Below are 15,697 nucleotides of genomic sequence, written 5' to 3'. Positions count from 1 at the left end.
TTAATTTGCCTAAAGCCCTAACATAGGAGAACGTAAAAAAAAAAAAAAAAAAAAAAAAAAAAAAAAAAAAAAAACGAGTTTAGCCTTGTATAATAAAGGGTTTTAAGGTGAAAAAAGAATAAAATTTTTTTTGTACGTGATTTAATACGGATAAATTATTGATTTTTTTTAGTTAAAGACTTCAAATCTTTGAATTAGAAAAATAATTTTATCATTGGTGGTTTGAATTTCAAAAATGTATACGTATTATAATAATTAAATCAATATCATTTTTTGATTACATTTTCAAATGATAATGTCACATTCTATTATTTACCTCCAATGGCTATTTCAGCTGTATGTATTGCAAAAAGGTTTGACTACTTGAAAGTTGTAAAATCATTTTCTTAGATTTTATGATTGGTCAATAAATTATTTTTTGAAAACAAATGGAGCCTCAAAGTTTTTAAGGCAACATATTTTACACTCCCTTCATCCCATTTTATTTGTATATTTTGACAAAACATGCATATTAAGAATTCAATCAACAAAAATTATTTTGCATTTTTTTGTGCTTAACTCCTTAAGATATTAATAAAAGTCTTTCATTTAACGAAGATAATAAAAATTATCATGAGAAAAATAATTATTTACATATCAAAATTTAGAAATCTTGCAAATATTTTAGAACATCCAAAAAATGAATAACAAGCAAACAAAATGGGACAGAGGAAGTATATTAATGCTCCGTTTAGCATAAATTAAGTCAAAATGTGAAAGTCATTTGTAAATAAATTTTTTATGTTTGAAAAATATTCAAAATTGATAATTCATTTATTTCTATTTCTAAAACTCCGTTAGTATAATAACTTTAGAATGCTAGGAGCATGAAAAATTTTATCATAAAATTTTATGTTATATAAGTTTATGGAATTTATTTAGAAATTTCATTTTTTTTTATAAAGTTTGGTTTGATTATATTCAAATTCATATTTAAATTTAGAATTTAATTCTTCATTTGAAAATTTTAGATTTATAAATAAATTCCACAAAATTTTATGAAATTCGTTTTTTTCCAAACTGAGTAAAAATCAAAATTTTCCTATCCTAGCTATATTGATGGAATTAAAAATTTTAGTCAATAAAGGCCACTAAGTATATTTTGCCGGCTTAACTAATTAGTAACAACAATTAGATAAGTAGTTGATTTTTATTTGAAATTATTATCAATTATTAGATTGATTTATATTTGAGATTTAGCCCATTAAACTATCTAATCATTCTGTCAAAGAAAAACTATTATTTTTATTGTCAAATACTTTAAAAATAATTATTATCTATTTTTATTTGAGTTTTCACATTTAATATAATGTCGGGTTATACAATAGGGAGCCTAACAACCTTGGTCGAGAGCAATCAAATCTGAAACTTCTTTTTCCTTACATAAGTAAGAAAACCAATCAGACCACCACCGATTTATATCTTTCACATTTACTATAGAATTATCTAGCCCTTCGTTTATTAGCAAAATGTGTTTTTTTGACAGAAAATGCTATATAATTTAACAAGACAAAACATTAAATATGAATTAATGAATTTTGATGAAAATGGAAGGATTAAATAGTTAATTTTCCTATGTATAGACTCATGGTAATCTAATTTGAGGTAGAGAAATTTTGATGGAGAAAGGGAGGTGACATTTTATAAGAGCTTTAAAAGTTCAAGCTGGACCACACGCAATTTGCCAAATTGTTGCAGTTAGCTTCTTTTCTTTTATCACACGAATTAATATATATATATATATATATATATATATATATATATATATATATATATATATGTTTGGCTTAATAATAAAAATATATTTTGATTTCTGCTTTTCTTTAAAAATTATTATAAATTTTTTATTTCGTCAAATTTATTTATTACGTTTTAAATTTTATAGTGAATTTAATTTCAATAAAAATTAAAAACAAATTCAAATTCTATCACATTAATAGATTCAATTTTAATATCACCTTATAACATTAAAATAAGATAAAATTTGTAATACAATTATGAGAGATATATAAAATTGAAGTTTTTTTTTAAAAAAAAATCATTAAGCCAATATATTTGAAGGTGTTTCTAGAAATTTATTTGGTGGTAGATGGAATAAAATCAAGCCTATGAAATTAGTTCGATTGAATTCATATCTATTTAGCCGACAAAATGAAAGGATGGGATTGAGGAGTCTCTGGCTTATGCCATCGCCATTTGCCAGCCACAGCCACCTATTTCAGGCCATCTTTAGTAGTTGGTGCCCAATGGGTCCTGTGAGTTAGGAATGCACATTATTATTTAGTTTAGACCAAAGAAACCGAATTCCTTTACTTCAAAATTTTGCTTGTTAGGCTAAATCACCAAAATTTTTTAGATTTTGGTTTTAATTTTGTCAAGTGATACCTTAGACTTTGTTTTTTACTGTCAATTACGACATTCATTGAGAATCCATTAGTTTATTACTTATTTGGGGTTAGTTAGTTCCGCAACACGTCAATTGCTTATTTAGGATTTAGTTGGTCTCACAACACGCCAGCTTGTATCCACGTAGACCCGGCCACGTTATGGTTTTCGGAACAAGTTTTAGCGACTTCGGTCTCCACTATTGTAGTTGAACAAGTTTTTTGTCAAGGAGGAAAAATATTTGATGAAACATGATCTAGTATGATACCCGATTCATTAGAAGTATAATCATGCATGTATGATTGGAGCAAGGCCGAATTAAGAGCACAAGAGAATATCAAAGAAAATGAAGATTTATATGATCTTTACGATAGGTCGTCAACATGAACATTAACTGGCGGTGGAAATAGCGATTAAGGTAAAAGGGGTGAAATTAGTTTTAAGGTAAATAAAAATTACGTGAGCTTTGATTTCTCTAAACCCCAATAGGATACATAGGCAACTTAATTTTGAAAAAAAAATTAAGTTCAAGCCCTTTTAAAAAAATAATAATAATAAGTTGCAACTTTTTTAAACAAAAAATAAATTAAGTTGAAGACTTTTTTTCTTAAAAAAAAAATTAAGTTCAAGCATTTTTTAATTTTTTTAAGGGGTAATTTTTTTTTTTTTTTTTTTACAAATTATTTCACAAATTTTTAAATTTTAAATTTTGAAGAAAAATGTTCTCTACTTTTTAATTTTACAATTATGCGATTCGCTGGAAAACCGGTTAGAGAACCGGATGGAACCATCGGTTTTAGAACTGTTAAGGAACCGGACCTACAACTGTAACCATTCGGTTCCAAACTGTAACCGGAATCGTCAATTTCCGATTCGGTTTCAGAACCGTGACCACCCTACATCCACGTGGTTATTCTTTAGACCGCTCATCCTTGCTTTTAGAATATCTAAATTAGAAGATTTGCATTGTTGAGACTTGAGAGAGTGAGAATGTTGTAATTGAGAAGTGCAAGTGGTGATAAGGAAAATAGTGTTGGGGATGCCACAAATAAGCTCAAAGGAGGCGGAGGATGAGAAGGAGAAAATTAAGATTTGAAAAATGTGAGAGGAGATTGGGGCAAGAGATTACGTAGAAAGGAGAAAAGATGCCTGATTTTAAATTAAGAAGTTTTTGAATTTGACAATAGAGATTTTGTGGAGCTAGGGGATTAGAGACTTCTTTGATGAGCAACCGAGATAAGGCATTTGTTTCCTAAAATTGGAACTGAGCGCTAGGTAGGAGTAAATTAGGTTTAGGTTAGACTGTTAAATAAATTTTTTCTTTTTTCAAAAGAAAAAATAAATGCTATTCAACCTCTATCATACGAACAAAAATCAGCATACAATGTTATGTTACAAACAGATTGAAAAAAAACTGAAGGATTGAGCTATTCAGAGAATACTCTCCAAATTTCTAGAAATTTACATGGTCAAAATTGCAATGTAACAGTAAGAGCACACTTGTCCAGAACTGTCCTATGGCTGTAATGGAATTGCGGCTATACTTGTGTAAGCTGAACCCTTCACTTTCTTATGTGAGCCATCTCTACCTTTCTTTGATTTCCGTTTCTTGGAATTATTCTTCTCTTTTGACACTTCAGGAGTCTGCTGTTGCTCTTCCTCGGCTTGTTCATCTAAAAGCATGCTGTTATTATCATTTACATTCTTGGATGCATAAGAACTGTCCTTTGGTTCAGCAGTTTGAGCATTTGGCTCGATAACTGACATTCCGTTCAGAGTATAGTCCACCAAAAATGTGCTTCTTACAAGTCGGTCTATCCTGCTGAAGTGCCTCTGAGAATATGGGATAAGACCTTCAAGAAGTTCTCCAATCCCTCTTATCTGAAAGAATAACATCAAAAGATATACACAACATGCACAATTGTAGTTAATGTAGATTGTTCAGGTCAAACTGAAGACCATGTCAATGGTCAACCCAAGCAATTCCTCAGAATGCTTTTTATGATATGACCTTGACTAATAGGAACAAAGGTAAGCTATAGCCAATCACCTCGAGAATCTCAGTTGGAGGAAGAATGTTGAAAACTCGAAAGAGAATATATTGTGCAACATGACAAAGCTTTGGTTTTGTATTCCATTCACGAACATACTCAAAGAGTAGATGAAGTTCTTCCTTGCCAAGCGCATGAAGAGCTTTCTCTACTTGATAGTCAGCTTCCCTCTTCCTGCAGGACATTTGGTTTTGGGCAAATTTTCAAACCCAACCGAATTACTTAATTGAAAAGGTTGTAACAAATCATCTTTTTGTAATTACAATAAAATTTTAACTTAACTTATAATAGCAGGCCAATTTATAATATAGACCAAATTACGCTAGAGAATTCAATCAATTACAGATAATTTATATTCACAACAAAAGAACTCCCCTATCATTTCTTTTAACCTCTCTATCCAAACAAGGTAAAAAAAAATTAATTACTTCAGGAAAACAGTCACACAAACAACTAAAGTTAACCTCTTTGCGTGTTGGTTTATTCGGTTAGTTCAGTTGTCAAAGCAAAAACTGAAGTTTGAAATTTTCAGTACTTTTTCAAACTGAACTGAATTAACTGAACCAACTGATTAAACTGAACCTAATGCTCACCCCTAAATGCATCTATGTTTGAGTTATATCCTTTCTTACCTGCAAAGATCAGCAAATAACTCAAGAAGTTTATGAGGTCTGCGAAGTTCAAATGCTATTTGGATAGCTTTAGTGTAATCAGCATCTAACACAGCATTTTCCAATTCTTGACCTTTTAAAACGCCTTCCTCCTGCACATTTAACAGGGTAGCCATATCCAACAAAATTGTATTATTAATAAACTGAACATGGAAAACATAATTAACAAAAATAAAGAACTCTTGTTTGGGAGATATCCAACATCAATAACATATCAATTCCTTGTTCAACCAATGAGGCAAAGCAAAATGATAAGCTGACGAAAAAATATAGGCTAACAGTTTATTATTAATGGCTACAGGCAATATAAGACAAGGCAGTAGGCACCAACAGATTTGAAGATCATCACCTCTTTACGGAAAGCTTCCTCTTTATCAGAAGCAGTTGAGTCATACCACAGATTGACAACCGCATCCCCGCCACCTGTTGCAAACATTTCTGTCTTTTTCCCAACAGCTAGGGCCCAAACCTGCAAACAAAAATTACATAAGCAATAAAGAGCACAACAAAAGTATTCAATAGTTTAAAGACCAACTCTATGAATTCATTGTGCAAGAAAAACAGAAAAGATCTTCAAACATCCATTTTAAAAAATGTAAAACATCAATTTTCTTTTGATAAAAAGTGATAAAAAAATTTAAATCATTTCAAACTTTTACGTACATGCAAAGTCCTTGGATTGGGAATCTACATGTTTAAGATGAGCAGACAAGACAACCATCCAATTGTTAAAGACTTCTGAATTCAGCCTTTGCCTAAAAGTTTTGATTTAACAATTTGCATCATCCTATTTTACTTTATCTGCCAACTGGGAACATTAGAACATTAGTATTTATTCATTTACTTCTTATTGATGATTTCTCTTAAACACCCATCTAGAGGAAGCTAGCAGGTGCAATGATATAAATCATTCAGTGCACTTATTCCTTAATTTCTGATTAAGCAGTGAGGTGAAAAGTGGATCTAAGCAATAGGTACCAACTATCTGGCAAATTAGCATAATGTCCAGACTTCCCCAAGCCCCCCACCCTTTTCATCCATCTCCCACAGCTAATTTCAGATTCGTTATTATAATCCAGAAAGAAAAAATTTTAAGGAAAAGTCAAAGGTATCAAATTCATTCAAGAGAACCAAATTACTGTTCCTTTAGTTGTACACTGTTGAAGAAAGTTCACAGTAGGACATTACTCTATGAAACAGGATAAGTTTCAGAGTCAACTACGCATTTAGAAGTAGATAGTGTTAAACCTAGGATAAATTTCAGAACTATTCAAACAAATATAAAAAATACTCAGGTTAATATTTGAAAAATATTTAGTAAAAGAAGGCTTATCACCTTGTCCTCGTGTTGATCATATGTGGCAATGCATTCATTTGTTTTTAGAGTCCATAGCTTTACCAAACCATCAGCACCTGAAGTAAATAATCAAGTGAATTAAATATTATTGCAAAGACAATGCAAATACAAATAAAGTCCAATAAGGTAAAGCAAGATTCATTACCACATGAAATAAATTGTGTGCCTCGGGTAAGAAATGATGCTCTTAATACACTTGATGTGTGCCCTTCAAATGTTTTTAAGCAAGACCCATCTGCTATTGCCCATATCTTTATGGTTTTATCCCCAGATGCTGTAATGACACATTGATCAACTGGTGAAAACTCTACAGACCAAATTCCTCTTTTATGCCCTTTAAGTGCAACAACAAATACGAGATCTGGAAGCCTCCATACACAAGCAGTCCGGTCCTGAATGAACAAACAAATCATATTTATAAATTAACGAAAAAAGAAAAACTAGAGAGCCACGAGCAGTGATTGTATGTGCTACGGACCTGTGAACCACTACAAACCAAACTATCATTTGGTGCAACAGCCAGAGAATTTATGTCCTTGTCATGAGCTGCTACAACTGCTTTTGCTTTCAAATTAACGAGATGATCCACATCGTCTGAGACACCATCCAAACTCCATACCTTGATAGTATGATCACTGCAAAAGGATGAATATAAGTTATTCTCGAAATATTTTATCCAAGAAAAAATCAGATAGGAAAAAAAAGGTTTTAGAAGAATTAGAAAGAGAGACTAAGAGGGACAGAGACAGAGAGACATAAGTATGCTCTAATTTTTAATCCCAAAGCAGTGTTATATTCACACACCATACAAATTAAAAAAAGTAGCATTCACATGAAGCAAATTATAAAGCTTCATGTTTCATGAAAGAAACATTTAGAGTGGGGATGAGAAACAGAATACCCAATGTTTAAAACTAAACACTAATTTTGATCCCATAAAGCAAAAGCTAATTTCAAAAGAAAGGCTAACAGTCTCATGCATGAATGAAACAGTGATCATTGGTTTACACAAACATAGGTAATCAAAACCATGGCTTCAAATTCAAAAAATAGCTATTATTAAATTACTGCCTATGTGTACAGGCTTTTTTTGATTGGGTAAATGTTTGTTACATGCATGAAAAGCATCTTTTTTTTTTCTTCTTCTTCTTCTTACTGGCAGATCTAGGTTTCTTTTTCCTCAATATTCCCCTACTCTATTTAGTAGTAATAGGTCAGGTCTTCAATCTTCAAATTCTTTTGTGCTGGTAACCAAAAGTTGATTGATAATAATGAATACAATGCATACGTGGATTCAGCATCTTCCTTTGATGTATATATGCATTTTAGTTAGTGAATATCTTAATTTTCATTAACTCTTTTTTTCAATAGAAATTTCAGTCAACTCCTTGGATCTATATTCAGTTGTTGCATATTGCAACTTTCACAAAGTTAGACAAACGCAAAGCAGCCGGTTTCAACCATTGTGTCTGCAACAATGGCATCATTTGAATTATTTGTGACTTAAATCTATGATCATAACTTTCTAAACAACTGGTTTCTAAGTTCCCGATATTGCTCCTGAGAAGCATTATGCAAAAATACTACAGGGTTAACTGGTAAATGCAGTTGATAGGAAAAGTGTTCACCTGCTACCACTAACAAAGAAATTCTTCCACTTCTTTGAAAATGCAACAGCTCCAACACCTCCCATGTGACCTGTGCCAACACCAATGCAATTTCTGCTTTCTGAATCCCACAACCTTACCTATATTGACAACAGAATCAGAGATGGGAACCAATTTCACCAAAACTTACAGAATAAACAGATAAGAGTTGCAAAAGTATACTGTTAGGAAACAGCTCAATCAAAATTAGCCCATTATAGCACTTTTCTCAAAGCATTATAAAAAAAAAAAAAAAAAAAAAAAAAAAAAATTGCAGGTGGGCTGTTTCCATCCACATTATCAACAGAAAAAAGGACTGGAAACTTACAGTATTGTCCTTACTTCCTGTTACTATAAGCGTCCTTCCAGATTTTGACACACAAGTGTCGAGGCACAATACAATTTCAGAATGACCCGCCAAAACATAGGAGCACGACATAGAATCCAGGTCATATACTCGAATCTGCATTGCAAAAATTGAGACATATATTAGGAATCACAACTTGAGAAAGAAATTCAAAAATCTATAGCATCTCTTGTGGATCTATTTGAGTATTCTCCAAATCATTCTGGTTAGATACAATTTAAGTTGACTTCTTCCAGATATTAGGAATCACAACTTGAGAAAGAAATTCAAAAATTTATAGCATGTCTCGTGGATCAATTTGAGTATTCTCCATATCATTCTGGTTAGATACAATTTAAGTTGACTTCTTCCAGATATAGCCTTTTCCTCAATAAATCAGCACATAAAATGATTTAGGGAATTAGGTTAAAGAAATCGCCAAACATGCTACCTGTTCAAGATTTGTAGCAACAGCAAGAAAATTTTCCTCCTCACCCAAAAACCTCATATCAAGAATCTCCTCATTATACCCAATAAGTCTTTTGTGCAATGCTAACTTGAACTTCTCTTCAGGGTGTTCAACTGGTAAGTAAAATAGAAATTGCTGATCAGCAGTCACACAAAGCAATCCTTGATCTAAAGGAAGGATAGCAGCAGCTGTGAAGCCTCTTTTTGCCTCATCAGTGTCTGACATGACAGTAACATCCGAAGACTTTTGTTCATAAAGGCAAACTGCACTGTCAAACAGACAAATTATAGGACTTAAGTCAAGAACTCACTCAAGTCTAAAGATAGCAAGTAATGTGAAACATATGAATAAATAACAAGGCCAACCAATCTCCAATGCTTGTTACTAATATAGATTTCATACAAATTACTTGAAATAATCTTTGTATTACCGTTCAGAATTCCATATCCGTACAATCCCACGTTCACCGACTGTAATGAAATGAATTGCAGATGATTCATTTTTATTTTTCTCACTCTGCTGATTGTGTGATCCCAGAAATGAGGAAAATTGAGTCCGCGAAGGAATTACACACAGCGCTTCCAGCATCTCATAAGCAGGAATCATCTTCTTGCAGACATTGGCATGAAGGTCCCACAAGATCACCACCTAAAATCATTAAAACCTCAATATTAAGAGAACAACTTCCCCATGCCAATAATGGCATCTACTGGTAGTATCCAGTTGCAGCAGACTAGGGGGAAATTCCCTAATTCAAAATTATGAAACTAGAGCAAGATTAATTTTTTTTTTTTTTTATCCACTCAGATCAAGCTCCACTCACTTGACTTCTTTTATTTTGAAGAGATCTGAGTTCTGTATCAAAGTATCTGTTATACAATTGTTCCACACCATTATTAATTTATTAGGAGAAAGATGCAGGCATGTTTAGCTTTTGACAAGTATATTCCACATCTTTGGGATGGCATCAACCAGAATGTTACCTTATCTCTTCCAACACTGAGTAATGTCCATCCATCTTCAGATACTGCCAAAGAGGTCACTGTTGAAAAATGTTTTTCCAATGTTGCTATGCACTTCTTGGCTAGAAGATCCCAAACTCGTACAGTGGTATCATCACTTCCAGAGAAAAGCTATTAAATTAAAAACACCTTGAAAGATAAATAAATGACCGAGAAAAGGGGATCAATACAACTAGCAGTTCAATAAAACACAATCATTTTCTGGAGTTATCAGCAATGTGTAGTGAATGTTGTCAGCACCTCTAAAAATTAACTCTTTGTTCTAGACAATCACCCTGTTTATATCATATTTAAGGGACCTAACAAGAGCAATTACTACAGTTCATATATTCAACCAAATCAAATTGAACAGGAATTAATACAAGCTGCCCAACCTATTGAGCATCAATTATAATTACAAAATATCGAAAGATACCAAAAAAGTATCTTATGGATAATCTAAAATGGATCATCAACAATTTTGTAGAGAAAAACTATAGAAAGATACCAAAATACCTAGGCTTAACCCATTGAGCATCGATTGGCCAGAAGATATATACATCCAAGAATATTAAGTATCTTATTATCAATTATAATTACCACATTTTCTTGGTTTCTTCACTCTTTTTTCCCTCAAGAAACACATCCCTAAGCACAAGTATTGGCTACTGTTATCCAAACCAAAATAGCTTAACTCTCTTATTTCTCTCACAAGCCTTCATGGCTGAGCTTTTCAGCAGGTTTACTCTTTCAGCAAGATCTCATTTCCGCAATGTAATTGTTCATAAATGCGTATTCAGCACTTTCTTCTCTAGCAAGATATTGCAGGGAATTTTTATATTATCGCAAGCTGATTCTAGTACATAATCCATTTCAGGATTGTGTGTCCAAACAATCCAGTTGTAAGTTCTACTACTTTCTCCTGATAGTATACTTCAAAATCAATATTCATTTTGACAAGCTCATTCAAAAAAAAGTACTTGCAAGATAAAATGTAATGAGTCCAATATAGAATAGTAAGAATCATAATAAGAGTGTAAGAAACCTTTCAGCTTGAAGCTTTGAAACTTACAAGCATTCTGTTTGTATCAGGATGAAACGTGATACTTGTCACAACCCCTTTATGGCCTTTGAAGTAATGAGTGCAGAATCCACCATCAACATCCCAAACAAGGACTTTCCTATCAGCTCCTGCAGTTGCAAGTAATCCTCCAGACCCATGGCAAGCCATTCCCATTACGGGACCATCGTGCCCCTGTTCAATGTACATATTTGTTCAAATATCAGTTCTCTTTATGTCAAAGCGTCTAATTTTACTTACTTTTGTCATTATCAAAACTTCCATTTCCTCACTCACATATTGCAGGCATTTCATCAATTAACCTATCCAATATGAAAATCACAGAATGATCTATTCCTACTTTGCCACTTAATTAACCGCAAATTAATCCTTACAATTTTTAGCTCAAAATAAGGAAAATTTCCTCTTCCCAACTTATAATAACGATTTTAAACATTAAAAAAAAAAAATCCAACTGATATTTCTTTGTTTCTACCCAATCTCTAGCAGTTTCATTGACAAGACCAACTTCAATTCCCACTAAAGCTTACCTTCCATGAGCGCACACATTTCATAGTGGTCAAATCCCATACTCTAATTTGCCTGCTGTGGCCGGCAGAAAACAGCAATTTATCATCAGGACCAAGTGCCAGGGCCGTGACAGCCTCCGTGTCACCTTCGATACTGCCCCTTATTGAAGCATTGGCCGAATCCACGATCTTAATGGCTTCTCCACAAGCGCAGGCAATGAAGGAGCCATCAGATGCCACCACGAACGGTCCTCCGGTGTAGAATTGCTGCAACGACGGCACGCTCCGGTAACTCTTCTTGATTTGCATCGACGACATTAAGACTATTCTATTTTGGATACAGAATTGAGTATAGGGATTTGTAGATAGTGATAATTCTTAATGGACTTGAGAGAGAGAGGGAAGAGAGCTAGGGTTTTTGATGGACTGATAAATTGATTTTAGGGTTTAAGCTTGGTAGGAATTGTGTACGGACGATTGTATTTGAGGTTATTACAGCTTCATCCGTAATTTAAGATTGTTCCCACGTGTAAGATCGACGGTCATGATATGATTAATAATTTGAGACGAGCGAAGGAAGTAGGAAGAAAGGACAAGGTATCAGAGAACGCCTTTTGGATATAGAAACTACAGGTCGTTCGGTTGGGGTGGAAGACAAACCAAAAAACTTGAACGACAAGCGTGTTAATGCGACCGAGGCTGCTAATTTAAGGATGGCTGGGGGTCGGTACCCACTTAAAATGCAGTATCCGAATCCGAACTTGATAATAAATTAAATATCTAAATCTATTTAGAATTTTATGTGAATATGTCCGAAGCCTAATTATCAGGAGTAAGCATTAAATGGTTTAAACCTTAAAATCAAACCAATCTGCACCAATTCTTCAATTTTAAATGATTCATCATTTTAAACGGTTGAATTGGTTTGTAGTAATTTAATAAACCGCTTTTAAAACAGTTTGGTTCGATTTTTATTTAATTATACAATTTAAAACGGAATCAAACTCTGTCAATAACAAATTCCAAACATGTAGTTTATTTTACCTTAACAAAATAAATTCACCTTGGAAATACATTCCGTGAACGTGACAACTTTTTTTTGGTTTCATTTCTTATATTTTTAATGTTGTCTTGTATTGAAATAACTTTATTTATTTTATGAATAAGTTATTATTGGTAGGTCATGAACATTAATTACTTACATATAATTTTATTATTTTTATAAATTTAAATTGCAGAAATTGATATTTTATATGTTACAATTTATGTTATCAAATAAATTAGTACTTTTTTGTTAGTCATGAAATTTTTTATTATATTATATTTTATATATATATATATATATATATATATATATATATGAATTCATTATGTTGTTTAATTATAATTAAAATAATTACTAAATTATTTTAATAGTGTCAAATGCAACCATTGCGATTTGGTTTAATTTGATTTCATTGATTATATAGTTTGATTTAGATTGAAAAATATATAAACCATAATTTATAGTTTGATTGGAAAATTATCCAAACTGTGCTTATCCCTTACCAATTATAATTACCCGTTTAAATATCTTAGCATTAAAAATATTTTTATTTTCATTTTTCAAAAATAAAAAGTAAAGTAAAATTATAAATTTATTATTTTGACTTAATAAAAGATATAATAAAAATATTAAATATAATTATAGCATTAATTATAATAAAAATGAGTATATATATAATTTTTCTTTTAAAAAATAATTATTTTAAATAGTTTCTGAACATTTATTAAACGGATAATAGGTAACGGATACCAAGTCTTTAAATTCATATAGAACTGAACATATTATTGATAGTAAAAATACTTCATGAACCTATTTCAAACTTATTTATTCCCTATTTGAATTCACTATAATAGAAACGAATTGGATCGGGTACTTACCGAGTCAAATAAATTTACCATGCCTGCTTATCTGATTGGCATGGGCGCTCGCCCTTCTTTTTTAATTGTCACAAGCCTTATTGAAACTTCACTTTTCACTTGTAAAGGATGCATATTAATATCAATGATTTATATCCGCATAATATATAAATTTGACTTTAAACTTTAACTGATTTTCTTTGTCACTTTCTAATTCCAAGAGGTTCAATACTTATTTTACACTTTTATATTTTATTTTGGCAAAAATATAAAGTAACAAATCTAGTTAAGGATTTCATTATAATTAATATCTGTTTGCATTTAATAAATATTAAATTTTTTTATTAAATAGTTTTCATTATATAAAAAAACTTATGAAGTTATAATAAAGCTATTAATAAACAGTATTGTTTAGGTTGTTTGTACTTTTTATCAGTCAGCTGGGGTGCTAAATTCTAATGATGCTGATGCTGATGCTGAACTCCTTGCTATCTTCACAGCCGTTGAGTTGTTTTGGAATTTATATTTTAAAACATTTCTTTTGATTGTGGAATCTGACTCTAGAAATGATTTATGTTGGATTTTTCATAAAAATAAGAAACCATGGAAGTGGTGGGAAAAGTTCAATAAGTTCAAACAAATTGTTTTGCAAATTAATGAAATAAAATTTGTTCATGTTCAAAGAAGTCAAAATCATTTTGCAGATGCACTGGCGAAGAAAGTTGTCGGTGTTGATTTCTCATTTTTGGCTTGGTTTTAATTGACATGATATTTGGATTTATGTTGCGATGTTTGGGTTTATATTGATTTTTACTTTCTATTCGCTCTCTTCTAGTTTTCATCTATTATCTTAAAAGAAGTTCACTAGTTTTCTCTATATATAGGTTTTTTTAATCAATTTTGAGCATTAGATTTTTGGGTGTATTGGGAAAGCTTGCTAGTTTTGGTTTAATTTCGCTCGGTTTTGATAAGTTTTTTTTTTTCCTTTTTATTATTAATCTAATAAAACTGATGATTGGTGACAAAAAAAAAAAGAGTCATTATAAAAATTAATTAAATAATATAATTACATTAATAAATAGAATTAAAATATTAATTTAAATTCACTAAAATTTATTTCATTAAAATTGAATATTCTTATATCTCATTTAATTTGAATATATGAAAATTAAAAAAAAATCAATAACTAATTATATATATCAGTTGAATTACAATACTTTACCTATAATAATTAATTGTGCTAATTAATTATTTCAATTCATTACTCGAGAATTTCAAAAAGAGAGTATAATTTTACCTTTCATCATTTCATCAAAATTACAAGAGTAAAATATTTAAATTAAAGCAACACAAATATAAATTATAATTATTTTCTCAAAAATTAAATTCAATTGAATTAAAAAATAGAAAATTATACAATTTGCACATTGCACGGACAGTAATAATGGAGAATATATTGAGGAATAAATTGAGCAATATTCCCATTTCATATAAAAATTTTGTTTATAGAAAATTAGTAATAATGGAGAATATATTTCAAGGAGAGATAATTTATTAAGTACGGCAACAAGCCTATGGGATAATCCCCATCAATCAAATAAACAATAAACATGCAAGAATATGTTATCACGTTCTTATTCCTTGAGACGAAACGAAATCAAGAATATTTTGACTCAATGGACTGTGTTTTTAGAGATCCACCCAAGACGACAACTCCTGAACGACCGCGTCTTTCTCTACTACCAGCAGTGCGTCATTGTGTCACGAATTGTACAAAGTGTACAATGGGGTAAACTTCATTTTTTGGTGTGCAAACTTGGAGGGTTTGTAGGTAGGACGATGTCCTACGAGGTGCCCTGACGTGACTGCTGAGTTAATATTACCAGCAGTCACTGCTCTCAACCAAAAAATGACTGATTAACAGATGACACAACCGTGTGTCACAGAAGAATTAAATAGACTGGAGGTGTGTTAAATAGTCCCACGGGGGAGTGGACCACATATTAAAGGGTCCCAGTGGAGGAAAAGTCAATTGGACGTGTACCATATGTTGTTATCCAAATGGAAAGCAGATTACGTGTTTTCCATTTAAAAAAGGCGGGAGTTATGAAAGGGGAATATTCCCTTTTATAAGTCACGTGGGAGGAATCAGTTGGAGTGTATTTTTCATAAAGAGAGTGTAAGGTGTGAAGAAGAGTAACTTCCATAGACAGTCTTGTTAAATGGAAGTTTACCAGAAA

At 31.5% G+C, this 15,697-nt stretch overlaps 1 protein-coding gene across 1 annotated transcript; it reads right to left on the bottom strand.

Annotated features, from left to right (window-relative positions):
• Window positions 1-3,763: 3,763 nt before the first annotated feature.
• TOZ (Transducin family protein / WD-40 repeat family protein) lies at window positions 3,764-12,041 on the bottom strand. Its single transcript, XM_012214843.4, has 14 exons — window positions 11,577-12,041; window positions 11,038-11,220; window positions 9,948-10,097; window positions 9,395-9,612; window positions 8,947-9,232; window positions 8,478-8,612; window positions 8,132-8,250; window positions 6,982-7,138; window positions 6,649-6,895; window positions 6,483-6,559; window positions 5,496-5,615; window positions 5,108-5,238; window positions 4,475-4,649; window positions 3,764-4,305 (listed from the first exon to the last, which is right to left on the bottom strand). The coding sequence occupies exons 1-14, from the start codon at window positions 11,871-11,873 to the stop codon at window positions 3,940-3,942; spliced, it is 2,661 nt and encodes an 886-aa protein (XP_012070233.1). The 5' UTR covers window positions 11,874-12,041; the 3' UTR covers window positions 3,764-3,939.
• Between the last annotated feature and the right edge of the window lie 3,656 nt (window positions 12,042-15,697).

This window comes from Jatropha curcas, chromosome 2 (genome assembly GCF_041381405.1).
Source record: "Jatropha curcas cultivar XTBG-Jc1 chromosome 2, XTBG_Jcur_1.0, whole genome shotgun sequence".
NCBI lineage: Eukaryota > Viridiplantae > Streptophyta > Magnoliopsida > Malpighiales > Euphorbiaceae > Jatropha > Jatropha curcas.
Note: the sequence above shows the minus strand (reverse complement) of the source record. Positions and strands in the feature narration are given on the sequence as shown.

Bases quoted from the DNA above. Each gene is read 5' to 3' on its own strand.
- TOZ (XM_012214843.4), bottom strand. From the start codon at position 11,873: ATGTCGTCGATGCAAATCAAGAAGAGTTACCGGAGCGTGCCGTCGTTG. The intron at 8,613-8,946 runs GTAGCATGTTTG...TTTGCAATGCAG, and splicing joins TTGCTACAAATCTTGAACAG to ATTCGAGTATATGACCTGGA. The intron at 6,560-6,648 runs GTAATGAATCTT...TATTTACTTCAG, and splicing joins CACACAATTTATTTCATGTG to GTGCTGATGGTTTGGTAAAG.